The sequence below is a fragment of the Bidens hawaiensis genome, unplaced genomic scaffold (assembly GCF_021521415.1).
Source record: "Bidens hawaiensis isolate Kalapana, Puna unplaced genomic scaffold, B.hawaiensis_p1.1 tig00003244_1, whole genome shotgun sequence".
NCBI lineage: Eukaryota > Viridiplantae > Streptophyta > Magnoliopsida > Asterales > Asteraceae > Bidens > Bidens hawaiensis.
The window spans coordinates 774,153-794,962 of NW_027491178.1; the positions used below are offsets into that span (position 1 = coordinate 774,153).

The following is a 20,810-nucleotide window of genomic DNA, read 5'->3' on the forward strand; positions in this document are numbered from 1 at the left end:
ATAAGTCACAAAATACTAGCCACATATTTTCCCAACATTTGTATATCACTTCATATAAAAAAATCTTTCGCAAACACATTAAAGTAGATACTTGATTAGATTTAAGCTTTAATGGTGCAGTGCTTATTATGAAAGCACAAATGGCAAAATATGGAATTATACTATACAGTATATGCTTTAAAATATATGTCTACTGTTTATTGTGCATTGTGTTTTCTATGGGTGTTTATCACATAAAGGTTCGCATAAAATGATACCATTTACCGTCATAAAAAATTAACATGTGTGATGTGTCACATCATTATTTCGACCAGTTACGGTACACACATTATCTTAAATCAGAAATCATTTTTTTAAGTATGGGTTACCTTTTTATGGGTGAAAATAATGACAAGATACCCAAAACAGAAATCAGCAAGTTTGTTACTTCTTTATGCAATAATTAATAACCTTTTTTTTAGAGTAAGCAACTTGATCATTGTTGATAACATGACTTTAATGTTGGTATCATGGCATGTTACTTCACGTTACATGACCCGAAAACAATATGTATCGGTCGATAAAAAACGTACTGTAATCATATTGCAGTTCTTTTTCATTTTTTTTTTGTTCTTTTTTTTAAAAAAAAAAAAGTCCCCTGCAAAATATGCAAATATTTGTTGGAATATAATCATGACCATCTAAAAAAAATGCGGGTCACCCAAAAAAAGGTTGTATTGAGGATAAAAGTGGGGATGTGTCATACATGCATAGAGTAGTATTTGGAAGCTTATATATATATAGACATAAGAGGGTGGTTGGTAAACCTTGAGATGAACGAAAGCATGCAAAGTTGTAAAAAAATGAGTGAAATATTTACAAAGGGCAAGTCCCTATTTCTTGTTATCTTTTTACAGTTTGGGTTTGCTGGAATGGATATCATTTCTAAGGTTGCTTTGAATGATGGAATGAATAATTACGTGTTCGTCGTTTATCGTCATGCTGCCGCCGCCATCGTCATGGCTCCTTTCGCCTTTTTTGTAGACAGGTCTCATTACTCTCATGAACTGATAAACATAAGTTTCTTCATTATTTATTTTTTAGTTTTTGATTATTATTATTTTTGTAACAGGAAAACCGCGCCAAAAATGACACTATCGGTTTTTTGGAAGATTATGCTGCTTGCATTCTTTGAGTAAGTTTAAAACAAGAAAAAAAAATAAGTGGTATGATATATAATGGTTAGATAAGTAATAACTGATGTGTGCTTATGTTTGATCAGGCCGGTTATCGATCAGAATCTGTATATATTGGGAATGAAAGCTACAACAGCAACATTCGCGGTTTCAATGTGCAATGTTCTTCCTGCTATAACTTTTGTCATAGCTTTTATTCTAAGGTAACATACATATGAATGCAAGAATAAGACATGTTCATGACATGTGTGATGTGTGATGTGTGATGTGTCATGGTGTATGCATGTTTTACCATCCCATAAGTTCATGCACATAAAACCAATATTACCATAGTGGATTTTGACATTGATCCATTTATTTATAAATAGGTTGATTTGGGTTGTGTTTTATCTCAAACATGTCAAAAAATAAATAAAAAAAATAGCTAAAAGGAGCAGGCTGAATACTTGTCCAAACTCTACTTGTTAATATTTGGACATTTAGATTATTATTTTAATAATACTGTTTCTGTAATCACAAGCAACACATTAATTTGACACGATTCGTTTCAACCAGACACCCGCTACCCAACCTGACCCGCCCGACTTTTGTAACAGAATTCTCCTGGTAATAATGCATATCAATATATTAATTCACAGACCAAAATCCACTATATATATATTATAAATTATTTTGACCTTTTTATGATCACTATTGTTATAACTTATAAGTACTATTATTATTACTATATTTATTAATTTGTAAGTACGGTTATTGTTACTACTACTACAACTATTATTATTTGTTATATTTATTAAAACTAAAAGGTTTGTGAGGAAATGCTTAACAAAGAGTTGGTGAATGGACTGTGGTTGTCTGAGCAGGCTTGAAGTGGTGAACCTAAGGAGTACCCGAAGCCAGGCTAAAGTAATCGGAACTCTCACAACGGTCGCAGGATCCATGGTTATGACACTCGTTAAAGGCCCGCTTTTAGACTTACCTTGGACAAAAGGAACAGAAAATAGCAAAATGGTAGCACACAATGGGGTAGATCTTCACCATTCCATTAAGGGTGCTGTTTATATTGTAGTTGGATGTTTTAGTTGGTCTTGCTTCATGGTTCTACAAGTAAGAATTTATATGATTGATAGCAAATCTAATTAATTAGTAATTCCTAATTTAAATGTGTTTGTTTATTTTTTTGTTTGTAATATGTTAGGCAATTACGCTAAAGTCGTATCCGGCTGAGCTGGCTTTAACTGTTTGGATATGCCTCATGGGGACACTTGAGGGCGGTATAGTGGCGTTGATCATGGAGAGGGGGAATCCTGCGGTTTGGGTTATAAAGTGGAACACCACGCTTCTAGCAACACTCTACTGCGTAAGCAACTCTAATTAAATTTATATACACACACATATAAGTTACATAATGGGCTGGTTGCGCAGGAGTAACGGGTCAAAACTGGCAAATATATATGGTCCGGGTCGACCCATTTTTTTCCAAAAACTCTATGCTTTTTATTAAAAAAATGGATGTGTTATAAAAAAATGATATATTGCTTAGATAACATTGAATTTTTTTGAATAAATGATTTAGATGGTTTTATGGTGTAAAAAGACAATTTTGGCAACTTTTGACCCGCTCAACGCATTTGGCCCGTTTGACCTGTTATGAATAATTTCTTAAGTAACATTTTATTTTATTTTTAATAAATGATTAGGATGATTTTATGCTGTGAAAATACAATTTGGGCAACTTTACATTGGCCCATTTGACCCGTTCAATGCATTTAGCCCGTTTGGCCCGTTATAAATAAAACATTGGTTGGATCTGCCACCTCTACATATATTGGGTGTATGTTATATAACAAGTATGTTGTGACAAATAAAAAAAACAAAGAAAAATGTAAGCAGATAATTATGGGGTGTGCATATTTAACACCAAAGTACACTTATGTCTATGCAGGGTATAATGTGTTCGGGTATTGCATACTACATTCAAGGAATAATAATGAAAGATAGAGGTCCTGTTTTCGTGACCGCATTCAGTCCATTGAGTATGATAATTGTAGCTATCATGGGGTCCATTATTCTAGCCGAGCAAACTTACCTAGGAAGGTAAATAAAATTCATACTTCTTGAGTATTTACGCAAACATATGATTTTTAGCGATAAGTTGGTAACTAATATTAATATTCTTACAGGGTTCTTGGAGCAATTGTGATAGTTTCAGGGCTTTATATGGTTGTTTGGGGTAAAAGCAAGGATCACAAAGTTTCGTCACTTCCTATCGGTAAAGAATGCGAGGAAAACTGCAATGACAAAGTTGTTACTATCAAAGTATCAGAGGGAGTGTGTGATAAACATAATCAGACGGCTGAAGTATGAAACAAGGTTGCGAAAAATGACGTTAACTTTGGTGTATGAGACAATGGACATTTCTTCAAAATGGCGGTTTTGTTTTTTAACAGATGTTTTTGATCTATGTATACTATAAATTGGAAGTCCATAAACTTGGGTTAAAACATGCTGTTTTATAGAACGAGTGGATAATGCTTACGGTTCGTTGCATCAAACACCAAATAAAATTATAAAATTAAAACAAATAAACGATACAAATGATTTTTTATTACAAGAACAGGATTATATGTTCATGAATAACTAAAAAAAACACACCTTTCGAAAGCCGAAAAGATCTATGATTGATGTGTGATCCGATTATTGTGTAATTGTTTCAGACAAAACATTATGATGTGTTGAATGGTTTTTCAACAATACCATAGACTGTCTTCCCATTTGCAAAGTAGATATGATTATTTGGAGTCATATTAGTAATGCTGTTGTTATCCTTGCTGAGTGCTGACAGATTAATCCACTGAAGTAAAACTATTATCCCCCACATTGTCATCTATTGAAACAGGTTGAAAAACATAGATATCTTTGACTTGATTGACTTTGACTTTTTTAATCCCACCATAACTAACACTTCCAAATGTGGAACCAACCCAAAAAAATTTGGTCTTCCTTGGACCTTGGTGTTTTATTATCATTTGGTTTAAAAAGCGAAAAGAGCTTCGGGGTGTTTAGGTCCAAAAGTTGAGAGTCCAGGCACATGTATCACATACGCGAGACGTTGCTCTATGTACAAAGAGTTAAACTAGTGCATCTCTCTCGTCTGTTTTACATATCAACCTTTTTATTAAACACCTCAACGTATTTATGTATCACTTTATGGACATTAAAAATATTTTCTATATAAATACAAGATCAATTTTCAAGAAACCTTCATAAATCATTCATGTAATATGCTATATATAAGGAATTATTAATTTATATTTTATATGGGGTCTAAAGAAATTATCAAAAATGTATTATCTTATAATTTTAGCGAATTATTAATTTAGCACTCTATCCCCGAGTGGGGACCGGCAAAAAATATTATCTTAGAGAGTTTATTAAATAATCGAGTATTAATTTATCGAGTTTCTACTGTATATACTTTAAAATATATGTCTACTGTTTATTATGCATTGTGTTTCCTATGGGTGTTTAACTCTTGTGACGTGTCACATCATTAGTTAAACCAGTTACGGTACACATTTATCTTAAATCAGAAATCATTTTTTTTAAAGTATGGGTTACCTTTTTATGGGTGAAAATAATGACAAGATGCCCAAAACAGAAATCTGCAAGTTTGTTACTTCTTTATGCAATAATTAATAACCTTTTTTTCAGGGTAAGCAGCTTGGTCATTGTTGATAACATGACTTAATTAATGCAATGTTGTAAAAGTAGCCGATACGAGTTTCTTTAATTCCGCCTAGTTACTAAGAATTGATTAAAGATGGTCAACCTTAGTCAGAATCGCATCTAGTCGGTGAACCTGGGCCGATTTTGGCTTAAAAAATTAAAATAACTCGCATTTTTTTAATATTAAAGAATAAATATCATTTTTTTTTACTTAATGACTAACAATTTTTAGAATAATTTATTATTTAAGAATGTATTTCTCTTATTTATATTGATCTTTACCTATTTCGTTATAAATATTAGTAAATTTATAATTTGGCATATATATAATATCTAAAAATTAATTTTCAATATATTTACCATGTCCGAGTACTCCCCGAGTACTCCAAGTACACCCAACTCCTCAGTCGACCGCCTAGGATCCGCCTACCGACTTTTGCAACCTTGCTTTAATGTTGGTATCATGGTATGTTACTTCACGTTAAATGACGCGAAAACAATCTGTATCGATCATAAATTAAAAACGTACCGTAATCACATTGCAGTACTTTTTCCTTTTTTATGTTCCTTTTTTTTTAAAAAAAAAATCCCATGCAAAATATGCAAATATTTGTTGGAATATAATCATGACTATCAAAAAAAAATGTGGGTCACCCAAAAAAATGTTGTTTTGAGGATAAAAGTGGGGATGTGTCATACATGCATAGAGTAGTATTTGGAAGCTTTTATATATATATAGACATAAGAGGGTGGTTGGTAAACCTTGAGATGAACGAAAACATGCAAAGTTGTAAAAAAATGAGTGAAATATATGCAAAGGGCAAGTCCCTATTTCTTGTCATCTTTTTACAGTTTGGCTTTGCTGGAATGGATATCATTTCTAAGGTTTCTTTGAATGATGGAATGAATAATTACGTGTTCGTCGTTTATCGTCATGCTGCGGCCGCCATCGTCATGGCTCCTTTAGCCTTTTTTGTAGACAGGTCTCATTCCTCTCATAAACTGATAAACATAAGTTTCTTCATTATTTCTGAATTTAGTTTTTTATAATTATTATTTTTGTAACAGGAAAACCGCGCCAAAAATGACACTCTCGGTTTTTTGGAAGATTATGCTGCTTGCATTCTTTGAGTAATTAAGTTTATAACAAGAAAAAAAAATAAGTGGTATAAATTATAATATAATGGTTAGATAATAATGATGTGTGCTTATTGTTTGATCAGGCCGGTTATCGATCAGAATCTGTATATTTTGGGAATGAAAGCTACAACAGCAACATTTGCGGTTTCAATGTGCAATTTCCTGCTATAACTTTTGTCATAGCTTTTATTCTAAGGTAACATGCATATGAATGCAAGAATAAGACATGTTCATGACATGTGTCATGGTGTATGCATGCTTTACCATCCAATAAGTTCATACACAAAACCAATATTACCAATTCAGTTCTCCAGTCCTTAATCCATAGAAGTGACAAACTTTTGACATTGATACATTTATTTTTAAATATGCCGATTTGGGTTGTGTTTTATCTCAAACAAGTCGAAATAAAATAATCTATATGTATATCTATATCCACTATAATATTATAAATTATTTAGACCTTTTTATGATCATTATTGTTATAAGTACTGCTATATTTATTAATTTATAAGTACGGTTATTGTTACTACTACTACTACTACAACTATTATTATATGTTATATATTAAAACTAAAAAGTTTGTGAGCAAAATGCTTAACAAAAAGTTGGTGAATGAACTGTGGTTGTCTGAGCAGGCTTGAAGTGGTGAACCTAAGGAGTACCCGAAGCCAGGCTAAAGTAATCGGAACTCTCACAACGGTCGCAGGATCCATGGTTATGACACTCGTTAAAGGCCCGCTTTTAGACTTACCTTGGACAAAAGGAACAGTAAATAGCAAAATGGTAGCACACAATGGGGTGGATCTTCACCATTCCATTAAGGGTGCTGTTTATATTGTAGTTGGATGTTTTAGTTGGTCTTGCTTCATGGTCTTGCAAGTAAGATTTATATGTTTGATAGCATATCAAAATTCATAAGTAATTTTTATAGTATTAGTAATTCCTAACTTTAGTGTGTTCCTTTGTTTGTAATATGTTAGGCAATTACGCTAAGGTCATATCCGGCTGAGCTGGCTTTGACTGTTTGGATATGCCTAATGGGGACACTTGAGGGCGGTATAGTGGCATTGATCATGGAGAGGGGGAATCCTGCGGTTTGGGCTATAAAGAGGAACACCACGCTTCTAGCAACGCTCTACTGTGTAAGCAATTCTATTAACATTTATACACACACACACACACATAAGTTGCACAATGGGCTGGTTGCGCAGTTTGAGTAACGGGTCAAAACTGGCAAATAAATATGGGCCGGTTCGACCCATCTTTGTCCAAAAATTCCATGCTTTTTATAAAAAAATTGATGTGTTATTAAAATTGATATATTGCTTAGATAACATTGAAATTTTTTTGAATAAATGATTTAGATTGTTTTATAGTGTAAAAACACAATTTTCACAACTTTTGACCCGGTCAACGCATTTGGCCCGTTTGACCTGATATGAATAATTTCTTAAGTAACATTTTATTTTATTTTTAATAAATGATTTGGATGATTTTATGCTGTGAAAATACAATTTGGGCAAGTCTACATTGACCCGTTTGACCCGTTCAATGCATTTAGCCCGTTTGACCCATTATAAATAAAACATGGTTGCAACTGCCACCTCTACATATATTGGGTATATGTTACATAATAAGTATGTTGTGACAAATAGAAAAATAAAGAAAAATGTAAGCAGATAATTATGGGGTGTGCATATTTAACACCAAAGTACACTTATGTCTATGCAGGGTATAATGTGTTCCGGTATTGCGTACTACATCCAAGGAATAATAATGAAAGACAGAGGTCCTGTTTTTGTGACCGCATTCAGTCCATTGAGTTTGATAATTGTAGCTATCATGGGGTCCATTATTCTAGCCGAGCAAACTTACCTAGGAAGGTAAATAAAATTCATACTTCTCGATTATTTACCCAAACATATGATTATTAATGATAAGTTGGTAACTAATATTAATATTCTTACAGGGTTCTTGGAGCGGTTGTGATAGTTGCAGGGCTTTATATGGTTGTTTGGGGTAAAAGCAAGGATCACAAAGTTTCGTCGCTTCCTATCGATAAAGAATGTGAGGAAAACTGCAATGACAAGGTTGTTACTATCAAAGTATCAGAGGGAGTGTGTGATAAACATAATCAGACGGCTGAAGTATGAAACAAGGTTGCGAAAAATGACGTTAACCTTGGTGTATGAGACAATGGACATTTCTTGAAAATGGCGGTTTTTGTTTTTTTACAGATGTTTTTGATCTATGTATAATATAAATTGGAAGTCCATAACCTTGGGTTAAAACATGCAGTTTTCTAGAATGAGTGGATAATGCTTACGGTTCGTTGCATCAAACACCAAATAAAATTATAAAATTAAAACGAATAAACGATATGAATGATTTTTTTTTACAAAATCTGTCCTCTAAATCTCACGAGAAGCAGCGAGGAATGATTTTGAAGAATAAAATTATATGATCATGGATAATTAAAAAAACACACCTTTCGAAAGCCGAAAAGATCATTTATGATTGATGTGTGATCCGATTATTGTCTAAATTGTTTCGGACAAAACATTCTGATGTGTTTAATGATTTTTCAACAACACCATAGATTGTCTTCCCATTTGCAAAGTAGATATGATTATTTGGAGTCATATTAGTAATGCTGTTGTTATCTTTGCTGAGTGCTGCCCACAGGCCCACATTGTCATCTATAGAAACAGATTGAAAAACATCAATATCTTTGACTTGACTGACTTTGACTTTTTTAATCCCACCATAACTAAAACTTCCAAATGTAGAATCAACCCAAATAATTTGGTCTTCCTTGGACCTTGGTGTTTTATTGTCATTTGGCTTAAAAAGCGAAATCAGTTCTGAGGCGTTTAGTTCCAAAAGCTGAGACTTGAAGGACGTGCATCACGTACGCAAGACGTTTCTCTATGTACAAATAGTTAAACTAGTGCATCTCTCGCATCTGCTTTGCATATCAACCTTTTTTATTAAGCACCTCAACATATTTGAGTTTTAATTATTTTTTATTTAGATTTCAAGTAAAACCACTACACAATTTGACGGTTGGAGGCATTTTTCCAAATGAAACCTACGTGTTGGTAATGTGGCTTGGACATTTTTCCTAATGACGCATAAACCCGCTCGTATCTATTTGATGTATAATTGCCCAGTTGTGTGTACATGGGTTATTGTGCCTAGGGAGTTTTATAAACTTTTTATAAAAGTAGCCGGTGATTTAAGTTTCCAATCTTAAAAGTTTGGCTAGGTGAATAATATTTATGGTAGGAACACCAGAAAAGATAAGAACGACATTAAAGTGATTCAGTATAACGTTAAAGGCATGCTAAACGCAAACGAGTTTTAGTAAAAACAACATTGTCGCGTTTGAACATGCTCATGTTGCTTTTTGCTAATGACATCAGAAATCAAAAAGCTTGAACACAAATATAGAAATTTGAACTTGTGCTTACTTCTCTTGTAGGTAACCTTTAGCTTCAAGTGTTTGCAATCAAGCCGGAGATTTTTTAGACAAAACAATAAATTGCATAAAATGTTGCATAGTTGACACATGTCTTTTGTTATTTCATAATTAAAATAACTAAACACAATACACAAGATTACTTTTAACCTATGGGTTGTTTGGCATGCGTCCAACCAAAAGTTTTATAAATTAGCCGAACTACCTAATGTGATCGCCAACAATACATAAAAATAAACAAGTATATGCTCATGAGCTACTCGAGATTAATTCATTAAATCTCAAATTCAGTCGAGTTCGACAAGTTTGGGCTTAAGCTTGAGCCTAAAATAAGCTCATTAAACAAGTCTGAACAAGTTTGAACTTCGCTAGGCTCAAGTAAGCTTGAAGCTTATAGAAACCAATTAATTAATTAATATAAAAAATATATAGTTATATAACAATTGCTAGGTTAGAACCCGGGATAATTAGTATAAATACACTAAATAATATATATTATGTTAAAATTAGTTATAAACATGCATAAGAAATATTTATATATAAAATAGTTATAAACATAAAGAAAGTATTAATAACCATATGATGCATATAAAAAATAAATAGTAGTATAATTATAATATATATATATATATAAACAAATTTTCATATGTTTATTAACATTTATAATAAAAAGGACTCAATTAAATAGAGAGACAAGTAAGTGGATAACAAGTTATGTCGTTACTTCATTTTGAATTTTAAAACCGATCTTTCTATAAGCCAAGTAGAGTTCTAACTTACCCTGAATTACTCGTCAATTTAACAAGTCAAGCTCGAGCTTAAACAAGCCCGGTCCAACTTATTCCCACCTCTAAATTAGTACATGCTCCAAATTACGAAAAAGAGAAAGGGAGTCTCGGTACTCACGTCACGTGCCACTAAAGCTCGCAGTCACGTGCCATAACCTAACCACGGTCAAACCCAACACCCGAGTTAACAATCTAACCTAACCACAGTTACTTTCTGGCTCATCCTCCATTGTTACCTTTCTTCCTCAATTAAATCTAGGGTTCCTGCAACACAAAATGCACAAATTCATCTCAATCCATACATGTATCCAAACCTTAGCTTTATAAATCGTGTTACGTGATGGAGACGCAACGGATCATCGAGTTTCCTCACAGAAATGTCGATAAACTACCGAGGAAACGGCCTCGATTGGCTTGGGACGTGCCTGATCATGTTCCGCCTCCTCCGAAGGTTTAATTTCGTGTGTTATTTTATATATTTAACGAATTTGTTTGAATTGATTGAGTATTGATACGTTATTTAGGTATATTTCGATTTAGGAATATCACTTTTACCGTACTTGAGTTTTTAAATTGCTGTGCTATCTGTGTTCATATTATTCATGACTTTTTAACTTTTTTGTGTGCGGAATGTTTGTTGTATATGGATTGTGTTAGTTTCTACCAGAATTATACACCGTAGTATAATTTAACAGATTAGCGTGCTAGCATATTAATCTGTTAAGTTATATTGAAATCTATATATTCGGTGGAAACTAACACGATCCTGCAAACATTCTGTGAACAAAAATTAAAAATCATGAAGAATATGAACACGGATGACACAGAATTCAGATATTCTAGCAATGCAAAAGCGATTGCTCAATCGTAATCCCTAAATAACAAATTAATAATCAGTTAATCTAGAGGAATTTGATAAAGATATAAAGTATGATACGATGATTTGATTTTCCTGTCATGTATATTTAGTTTCACAAATATATTTGATATAGTCATACATGACATCATTGATCATCCAACTTCATGAAACACTATGAGGATGTTCAATCTTGTATAAACTTATTATGATCAAATTCAGGAATATGGATCTGTTAGAATTACAAATGATATGATCATTTTGACTTGTATATGATATGGTTAGGATATGCATGTCATATACCAACACTTTGGTTCCATGTTATATATAATCTTACAAGACTTGATTGATTTGATGTTAGTTTTAATGTTTAATGTTTGTTTGGTACTCAGGTACATCCAGCTTTATACTGTGGGCAAGAGTTTATAAATAGCACAGTCCCGATTTTCTCATACTCTTCAATATATTACAAAGGGATACCTCACAATGGTTCTCCTCCATGGAGACCTGATGATAAAGAAGGCCATTATACATCTGTAGTAGGAGAGAATATAACTCCTCGATGTAAGAAACCATAGCTCCATGAGAAGTTTTTTATATCTTTTAATGAAAATACAAACCTAGAGGACTATTGATCACAAAAGTTCTATAGGGACAAAATTCACAACATTTGTTAATGATGTTTTATTTCTCAATTGCAGATAGGATATTGAGCAAAATGGGTGAAGGTTAGTAAGTTAGTTATCTTGTTTCTGTTTCTTTTTCTATTTTAATTTGTAACTAACTTTTTTCTTTTTGGAATTGTTGATGAAATCATTTTAGGTACTTTTGGGCAAGTTTTGGAGTGTTTAGACAATGAAAAGAAAGAGCCTGTAGCAATTAAAGTTATCCGGTCAATAAACAAGTATCGTGAAGCTGCCATGATTGAAATTGATGTTTTGCAGAAGCTTGCAAGACACGATGTTGGTGGCTCACGGTAGGTTCAATTCTTTCCAACTTTTTGGTTGTAGAAATTAAAACGACTTTATCTTTGCAGTTGTGTGCAAATACGGAATTGGTTTGACTATCGTAATCATATATGTATTGTAAGTATTCATTGATATTTAAATTTAGCACTTGGCATTGACGCGCCACGTCATTGTCATGCTTGAGATTTAAAAACCTTCTTAACAGGTTTTTGAGAAGCTCGGTCCAAGTTTATATGATTTTCTTCGCAAAAACAACTACCGTTCATTTCCCATTGATCTTGTTCGCGAGTTTGGCAGACAACTTTTGGAATCTGTAGCATGTGTGTGCAAAAAACTTGTACCATTATTGTTTTCTGCAATTTCTTTTTATATAAATTTTTGCATGCAAAATGTGTCTTTCTGGTTAAGTCATGTTATTATTTGCCATGTTACCTTTACATGTTATCTTTGTGTGTATCACTAATATTGTCATCGTCGTTTTTTCTTCTAGTTTTTTAATATCTGCTGCTTGTTTTTATTGCAGTTATGCATGATCTACGCCTTATACATACCGATTTAAAACCAGAAAATATTCTCCTGGTTTCATCAGAGTATATCAAGGTGCCAGATTACAAGGTATGATGTAGTTCATGCTCATGTAAAATTTTTTATTTAATATGCTATTTTCTATTCTCTCTCTATCGCACAAATTACTTTTTTTTTGCTTTGAGGAAATGTTGGTATTTATATCATTTAATTTGTTAATATTATGGATTGAACAAAACTTTTGATGGCTATTGTTTTTATCTGCTGTTATGTAATGAAGTTTCTCTCAAGATCTGGAAAAGACGGTTCTTACTTCAAGAATTTACCAAACACAAGTGCTATCAAGCTAATTGATTTCGGGAGTACTGCATTTGAACATCAGGATCATAGTTATGTTGTATCAACACGTCATTACCGGGCCCCAGAGGTTATACTGGGTAAGTGTCGTCTACCATATTATCCTGTGGTGTCAACAAGTAATATCATTTTTGTTATTTTAGCTTCGTGTTTTGTTATAAACAGGCCTTGGATGGAATTATCCATGTGATTTGTGGAGTGTCGGTTGCATACTTGTTGAACTTTGCTCTGTAAGTATTCTATTTTATATATAGTAACTTATAAATAAATTATTAAATTAACCTCTTTGCAATTAGGGTGAGGCTTTGTTTCAAACTCATGAAAACTTAGAACATCTTGCCATGATGGAGAGAGTTTTAGGGCCGCTTCCTCAACATATGATTATGAGAGCCGAGTACGATATTCTGAAACTTTTATATATTATATCTAGACGTGGCAGTGTCTACCCCTTTACTCATAAACGGGTCAACCTGGGTTGTTTTTTTTTTTTTTTTTTATTTCAAACGATTCAAATAAAAAAATGAGTAAATTACAGTTTTCGTTCTTTAGGTTTATAGTAAATTTAAAGAATCCTTTTTAAACTAAGGAAATTACAGAAATCGTCCTTTATGTTTAGATGTTATCACACTTTTCATCCTTTGGTTTAACGGGCGTTAGATTTGAAGGTTAGTCTAGTCACATGCAATGCATCTGACTATGTCTGTGGTTTAAAGAACATGTCAAACGCTTGAAAATCGCAGAACTTTTAATAGAAGATCAAAAGATGGACAAAAAAGTGTTTGCTTCTGTTAATAAAGTATGACCTCTTTTTACTCCTAACGTTAACATCAATTTTTGTCAGCCGTCGATCTGAAAAGTATTTCAGAAAGGGTGCACGGTTAGATTGGCCTGAGGGTGCAACTTCAAGAGAAAGCATAAGGGCAGTGTGGAAACTTCCACGCCTGCAGGTAATTAGCATTTTAATCCTTAAATTTTATTGTTATCGTATTTATTTTTCATACACAGAGGCCCACAGAAGCATTTAAGTATACATTTTTTGTGTTTTTTTGAAACAATTTCTTTTGAATGCAGAATCTGGTAATGCAGCATGTGGATCACTCTGCTGGGGCTCTGATTGACCTCTTGCAGGGGCTCTTGAGGTTCGACCCATCAGAGCGGCTTAAAGCCCGGGAAGCTTTAAGGCATCCTTTCTTCACAGGAGATATTAGACGGTACGGGTATTCTCTGTAATCAGAAAATTCTATGTTAATAGAAAAGTCTTGATATTTTTCATAGAAATCAAAGCTTTTAATGAAGACAGAATTATAAATTTTGTCCTTTAAAAAAAGCCAAATTACGGTTCGTGTTCTTTTTTTATTTTCCTTGCAGGCGGTGTACTTTAAACTCTTTTTTTCTACACGTTATGTCCTTTACGCTAACTGGGTTAGAAAAACTCAGTTAAGTATGACATGTGCCAGACATGTGATGGGCATAATTGTAATTTTAATGTATCCTTAAATTTAAAAAAAGAATATATATATATATATATATATATATATATATAATACATTCCCCTTCTTTCTCTCTAAGCCACCACCATCACCATAAATTCCGGCCACCATAAATTCCGGCCACCTCGTTACAGATTCCATTCAACCCACCACCACCACAAACAAGCACAAAATTAACACAAAATAAATCTCAAAACAGTAGTATAAACTCAAAACAATCAAATACCCATTTCATAAAATCAAAAACCCAGAAACGATTAGTCGAAACAATTGTTCTTCTACAAACAAACAAGCACAAAATTAATCTCAAAACATCAACAAAACTCAAAACCAATTGATACCCAGTTCATAAAATCCAACAACTCCATCTTCGCCGCCGGCTTCTTACCGTCACCAAATTCCGGCAACCACTTCATCTTCTCCGTCTACTACTTCAACCTCACCATACCCACCAAACCCACAACTACTTTGAGGCAAGTGGATCTGTGGGTGGGAATTTTCATACGATGGATATGGCGGCCCGGATCTGGGGTTTGTCGATTGAAACACCAGATCTAGGTTTCACCTCGGAACACCACAACACCACACCGCCGACACCTTCTTTCTTAACAGATTTGTTGGCCAGAGAGAGAGCATATATAGGTGGGGTCTGATATGGTATTTAACCCGGCAGTGGTCGTCACAAGCGATGGAGAAGGTACCAAGGCCTTGGTGGTGCTTTCTTGTAGAGAGATGAAGATGATGCCGAATTTTTTGGCTATCGGGTGGTTGTCAGGTGGTGGTGGTGGTGGTGGTGGTGGTGTGTTAGAGAGAGAGAGAGAGAGAGAGATTGTTTAATGTTCAAATTAAACAAATAAGGGGTTTTGTTTTGCTGGTATAGACGAAAAGACAAAAATGCCCTAACATGTGCCTCACGTGAGGGTATTTAACTGAGTTTTTCTAACCCAGTTAGTGTAAAGGACATAACGTGTAGAAAAAAAAAAGTTTAAAGTACACCGCCTGCAAGGAAACTAAAAAAAGGACACGAACCGTAATTTCGTTTTTTTTAAAGGACAAAATTTGTAATTTTGTCTTTAATGAATGGTTTTACTGTTACACCTACAAAAGTGATCTGAGAATTGTGAGCGTGTTTGAATGTTAGATGTATACTTGTATAGTGTGAATGGTTTGGTTTTTGTATTTTGTCTCGGGTTCAAAGTGATTTAAATACACAACTTCGAAAATTGAAAATATAATCTTAGATACGAGTGCATAGATGTGTATATTGGCAAGAATGCTAGAACATAAAGAAACTATCATTAGAACCACATAATTTCTTAATGGAATTTTAGTATGTTAAAAACTCAAAATTTGATTAAAATTCACGTAAGTTAATAAACTTCACTTATGTGATTATAGTTAGTGATCTTCATAGTGTGAGACTGTGTGTTGTGGTAGCTTATTGGGGGTGTGAGCCTCATGTCCGCTGCCACGTCACTCGCGCTCACCATAACAAGGTCAGGTTATTGGGGAGCTATTGATGAGGCTTCAGCTGGGTCACGGTCGCTAATGGGCAGTTGTGGGAGTGGAGCAAATGCATTGAATGGAGGAATGGGAACTATTGGCTCATCCACCACAACAGGGTCAATTGATTCAACATGTGCTTTATCCACCCCGGATGGTGCAATGTGATAGGATGAATTCAACTTTAACACACACTCTGAGACAAATTAAACTAGTGTATTTTCATTCACACTAGAATTCAGTTTGCCTCTTCGGTTTGAAGTTCATATGAAATGCACACATGCATATGTCATCACCTAATTGGTCGGAGGTCCAATTAGGTACTTGTGTCCTACACTTTCAAAGTACCTGTCAAGAATTTTCTTTGGGACACAAGTATACATTGAAGTCCAACATAAATTTGTGGACTTTGAACATGAACCAACGTTTTAAGTATGTAGTCATGTACCTTAACTTATAGTGGTTTTATATGTACTCTAATTCCACTTATACCCCACTTCGGAACATATACTCTTTATTAAAACTGTAAACTGATTTTCTGATATGAAATATACAAAAATACTTTAAAAGTAAAATTTGGGGATTATAAGGGTATATGAAACAGATTAAACATAATTTGGTAGATAGACAACTCATCATATCAACTAATAAATAAAACAAAAATTTTGTTATATTAAACAATAAAGTTTAAAGTAACAATTTGTGTAAAGTTTTGGAAAAAGAAATCACGGGTCGTGGTCATTGCCTAATGCCCCAGATTGTTAATCGTGATTTGTTAATGGGTCGCCATCAGTGGCGTGGGAAATAAATTTAATATTACAAATCATAATTAGTTAATTAACTTTTCAATAATTCATGATTATTACTATAGATTAAATATAAAATAATTATTACGAGAAAACGTTGAAAGAAAAATTTAAAACCACACTGAAATTTGAAATTTGAATACGTTGTTCGGTCAAGTGATCAAAACCCGTTGGTTGAGAGAGAGGCAAGCGCTAACATATCTAATGACGTTCAACAGTGTTGATTTGTTCGTTTACAACCGACTAGCTCATTGTAGCCTAGTGTAACAACTCATTGTTAGTAATTTAAATGCCATCAAGTCATTTTGGTTAACTGGAATTTACTTAACGTTAGAGATAATTAAACATAAATATATATGCGGGTTAGAAGGTGTGGAATACACTTTCATTAATGGCTATTCTAATATCATGCACCAACGAACCCAGGGATCAGGGGGCATTGTCGCCTTGACAAAGTTTAAAGAGATTGAGCCCCTATCAGGGTCTCACTGTCCATTCAACGAGACATGCACAATGAAAATTTTTCTAGTATATTATTGAAATGTTACCAGAAGTTACTTGAGTTTGCATGATTAATAGGAATTATATAAAAATTGATCATCATTGTAATAAAGCCATAAAGGTTTGTCTCTTGATTCAATCTTTAAACATGTAGTTAATTTATAAAAACAATTAATTATTTTAAGAGTAACGTAAGTTTTCGTGAAAAAACAAAATGTTGCCAGAATTGACCACCATTCCTCTTTGATGAATGCAAATTGTGAAGATGGGTTGTTTGGAAATTCATAAAGCAAAAAACATATAATTACAAAAGAATAAAAACATGAAAACAACTGTTAAAATAAAACTAATTTAAAAACTATTATGAATCATATAAATTTATTTTGAAACTTAACAGTAAATAATACGTAATTATTAATAAAAAAAAATGAGTCGGAAATAACTAAATATATTGATGAGCCCAACTTAAGCTTAAACCCTTCTATAAACGAGCTTAATATCACGAAGCAATCTTTCGATGCCTTGTGTGGCGTCTCAAGGTCAACAATCCATCTTGCTTATGATTATAGTCCACTGGTTCGTCCTGCCTTACACGCGAACAATGATGTATTCGTTGTGCAAGCACAACTAGGCATGTACGCGTCGATTATCCCGCTTAGGTCATGCCTGATTAAGTCTAGGACTAGCCAATAAACCCAAACATTTAAGCGCAAACAAACAAAATGATCATCTTAAATTAAACGAGTCAAACTTGAGCTCAACTAGTTATGATTATCCCAAGTTATTATAATTCTCGGACGAACCGGGCATATGGTATGAATGTATGATTGTATGAACACCGAACTAGTTGGAGTCCCGTGACTCCGGCCTAATTGCATTAATAATTAATTGTTTTTATATTTAAAGTGGGATGTTTTTCACTTTACCGACTTTGAAGAACGCAGCTGGGACCCACTTCACGTGGGTAAGAGCCACGTGGAAAAGCTTAGCAACCTAAAAATCCTCATAACATGTGTTAACCAATCAAATCTTCCTGTCACGTGGGATATGGGACCCACTACCATTTCCTACAAATAATATTTTTTTCAATATTTTATAATATATTCTTAGTATAATATATAATCTCCAATATGGGTGTGTTGTCTTCTTATGTCTCTTGAAAAACAATAGCAATCCACATGCTTTACCCTAAATTACATTTCTTTATTCAATTAAATATAACTATTTTAATTATTGTCATTTAAACTATATTATCACTTTGAAAATTTACTCTATTATCTTTTTAAAGTGCTTTTATTTTAACTTATTTTTTAAAAAATTTTGAAAGAACTTTTATGTTAATTAAATATTTTACATGTGTTAATTAGTTTACATGGTTTAGGTTTACAAATTAACAAGAGGTTCATCACTTTTATTTTTTAATCAATCTGGTATTGGTTTTCTCTCTATTAACACTTTTAAAAACTACTTGTTTATCACAAACCACGTTTTATCTAATCTATTAAAATTTTTCATAACTCATTCCTTATCCATATCTATATAATTATAATAATAATAACTATCTTTTCTTTTTCAGTTTCAATTAAATAATAAATGTTTATATATTTATCATTATTTATTCTCTTTCATTTACTCACAATTACTTTTAGAAAATAAAAAAAAATATACGACGTGAATAGTGAAACCTCAAATTTAGATTTCCCGTATAATATTTTCTCTCCGCTGCTTACAATAACTTATACCATACTATATAATTTATAAAACCTATTTACATAATAATAGAACACAAGCTAAGAATGCTCTAATACAGTATTGATGTAGTTCTGTGAGTCTATGATAACATATTATTGTGGTAGAAAAACAATAAAAATGCTAATGCCTTGAAATCTTAAAATATCTTTTGTTATACTTTGCATTAATAGTTAAAAGGTTACCAAGTCAAATAAGCTACTCACTCCACCCAATTCATGTTTACTTTCAACTTTCAAGAACTGCCCAGATAAATCACCCTCTCTCTCTATATATATATTATACACATAGATGTATACATCTGGTCTACACCTTTAAAGAGAAACAAAAGGGTTTTCTTGGAGAATAAAAATGGCTGATTCTTCTGCTTCATATATTCACATGGTGGATTACTCTTCCTTTCTCTTAATATATACATCAAGTTTATCTCTATATGATATAATTACACATACATATGTATAGTTTACATGCATATTCATTGAAACAATTCAGACCGGAAAACAATTTAGGCCGGTTCTGACCATATTCATACGTACTGTTCAGTTTACAGGACGATTTAGATGAATAAACCGTCCTTTTAAACTGAACAGGTATATATAAACATATACACAAACTCATAGAATATAAATTTGCAGGTGCATCATCTAATAGAAGAGTGTTTAGTATTCAATATGAGCAAAGAACAATGCATGGAAGCTCTATCTAAGCATGCAAACATCTTGCCTGCAATCACTTCTACAGGTACTTTCCTTTTTACTTTTCAGATTTTCAGAAATGTTTTTTGTTTTAATATTTTTTTGTTTTTTTTTCAATTTAAATTTACAAATATCTTTAAATGTACACTATAATTGGTTTAATAGATTTTAAATTGTAGGTGGAGTTTATAATATTGGTGGCGTGCTAAAACATAGTTAGTTGTAAAGTAGTCCATAGTTAATTGCTTGTGGCATAGAAATATAAATAATTTGACAGATTTCATGATTTCATTAATGTCCGCTTAATTAAATATAGTATTGAGTTTGAAATAAAATAACTACTATTTAAAGTTAGTTGACATCAACTAGAGACCTAACACCAAAACTAAGTATATCATGAACTGGAAAATGAAATAAATTATGAGTTTATTTATTATTAATTAAAGAAAAATTAAGAATAATATGTTGTAATGAAGATATTTATTTCTGGTTTTTTGTTATTTATTTCTGAGATAAATAAAAAATCTAATTCATACATCAATGGCCTTATGTTTATGCACATGTTTCATATGTTATTTGAATTTAGTGTGGAATGAGCTTGAAAAAGAGAATAAAGGCTTCTTTGAGGCATACAACAACACAACAAGGGGTCATCAAACAGAGTCACTTTCTGCTTCTTGATCAACATCATCAACCAGTTATTGCACGTTAAATTAATGCCTTAAATGATCCACTTGTGTCTATTGTTTTAGAGTATGCATTATGTAGTAATATTGTTAGTTTATGCAAGATTAATACTATTAGACGTACATTATTTACTGTTTTGTTTGTCAAATGCTTGGAATAATGAGCCAAAAGGGCTTCAAATGGTCATACCCAGTACAACACAATATTTATACGTAAATGTATAATGGCATTTTATAATTTATATGATTAACTTTTTTTTTTGTCTTGAAACAAGTAATTTCTTTAAATGTAAGAACCGTGGAAGTCCTCACTATGGCAGGGAGGACTAGAGACAAACCCAAATTAGCATGAGTAAGC

The 20,810-nt window shown here is 32.7% G+C and overlaps 3 protein-coding genes and 1 pseudogene across 5 annotated transcripts; all 4 read left to right on the forward strand.

Annotated features, from left to right (window-relative positions):
- The first annotated feature begins 750 nt into the window (after positions 1-750).
- Positions 751-3,747, forward strand: LOC143622950 (WAT1-related protein At2g37460-like). The gene is made up of 7 exons (XM_077093962.1): positions 751-1,027; positions 1,112-1,174; positions 1,262-1,378; positions 2,039-2,282; positions 2,374-2,535; positions 3,121-3,272; positions 3,359-3,747. The coding sequence occupies exons 1-7, from the start codon at positions 813-815 to the stop codon at positions 3,540-3,542; spliced, it is 1,137 nt and encodes a 378-aa protein (XP_076950077.1). The 5' UTR covers positions 751-812; the 3' UTR covers positions 3,543-3,747.
- A 1,925-nt stretch (positions 3,748-5,672) lies between these two features.
- LOC143622951 (WAT1-related protein At2g37460-like) lies at positions 5,673-8,380 on the forward strand (annotated as a pseudogene). The gene is made up of 7 exons (XR_013151801.1): positions 5,673-5,887; positions 5,973-6,035; positions 6,128-6,240; positions 6,683-6,926; positions 7,028-7,189; positions 7,779-7,930; positions 8,017-8,380. The product of XR_013151801.1 is annotated as a WAT1-related protein At2g37460-like (transcript).
- Positions 8,381-10,565: 2,185 nt separating this feature from the next.
- LOC143622952 (serine/threonine-protein kinase AFC1-like) lies at positions 10,566-14,311 on the forward strand. Of its 2 annotated transcripts, XM_077093963.1 has the most exons (12): positions 10,566-10,767; positions 11,565-11,736; positions 11,874-11,900; positions 11,995-12,148; positions 12,209-12,257; positions 12,346-12,460; positions 12,664-12,755; positions 12,946-13,102; positions 13,188-13,252; positions 13,319-13,416; positions 13,864-13,969; positions 14,094-14,311. In XM_077093963.1, exons 1-12 carry the CDS (start codon positions 10,657-10,659, stop codon positions 14,250-14,252), a joined length of 1,305 nt encoding a protein of 434 aa, XP_076950078.1. In that variant the 5' UTR covers positions 10,566-10,656; the 3' UTR covers positions 14,253-14,311. The 2 variants fall into 2 exon arrangements, with proteins under 2 accessions (XP_076950078.1, XP_076950079.1); XM_077093964.1 differs by lacking the exons at positions 10,566-10,767; positions 11,565-11,736; positions 11,874-11,900; positions 12,346-12,460 and having other exon boundaries at positions 12,113-12,148.
- A 4,986-nt stretch (positions 14,312-19,297) lies between these two features.
- On the forward strand, positions 19,298-20,491 carry LOC143622794 (uncharacterized). The gene is made up of 3 exons (XM_077093844.1): positions 19,298-19,455; positions 19,707-19,812; positions 20,353-20,491. The coding sequence occupies exons 1-3, from the start codon at positions 19,423-19,425 to the stop codon at positions 20,445-20,447; spliced, it is 234 nt and encodes a 77-aa protein (XP_076949959.1). The 5' UTR covers positions 19,298-19,422; the 3' UTR covers positions 20,448-20,491.
- The last annotated feature ends 319 nt before the right edge of the window (positions 20,492-20,810 follow it).

Excerpts from the sequence above, each read along its gene's own strand:
- LOC143622794 (XM_077093844.1), top strand. The coding sequence starts at position 19,423 with ATGGCTGATTCTTCTGCTTCATATATTCACATG. Across the intron at positions 19,456-19,706 it reads CTGCTTCATATATTCACATG|GTGCATCATCTAATAGAAGA; the intron begins GTGGATTACTCT and ends ATAAATTTGCAG. Across the intron at positions 19,813-20,352 it reads GCCTGCAATCACTTCTACAG|TGTGGAATGAGCTTGAAAAA; the intron begins GTACTTTCCTTT and ends ATTTGAATTTAG.
- LOC143622952 (XM_077093963.1), top strand. The coding sequence starts at position 10,657 with ATGGAGACGCAACGGATCATCGAGTTTCCTCACAGAAATGTCGATAAA. Across the intron at positions 12,149-12,208 it reads CACGATGTTGGTGGCTCACG|TTGTGTGCAAATACGGAATT; the intron begins GTAGGTTCAATT and ends TTATCTTTGCAG. Across the intron at positions 12,258-12,345 it reads ATCGTAATCATATATGTATT|GTTTTTGAGAAGCTCGGTCC; the intron begins GTAAGTATTCAT and ends CCTTCTTAACAG.
- LOC143622950 (XM_077093962.1), top strand. The coding sequence starts at position 813 with ATGAACGAAAGCATGCAAAGTTGTAAAAAAATGAGTGAAATATTTACA. Across the intron at positions 2,283-2,373 it reads CTTGCTTCATGGTTCTACAA|GCAATTACGCTAAAGTCGTA; the intron begins GTAAGAATTTAT and ends GTAATATGTTAG. Across the intron at positions 2,536-3,120 it reads TTCTAGCAACACTCTACTGC|GGTATAATGTGTTCGGGTAT; the intron begins GTAAGCAACTCT and ends ATGTCTATGCAG.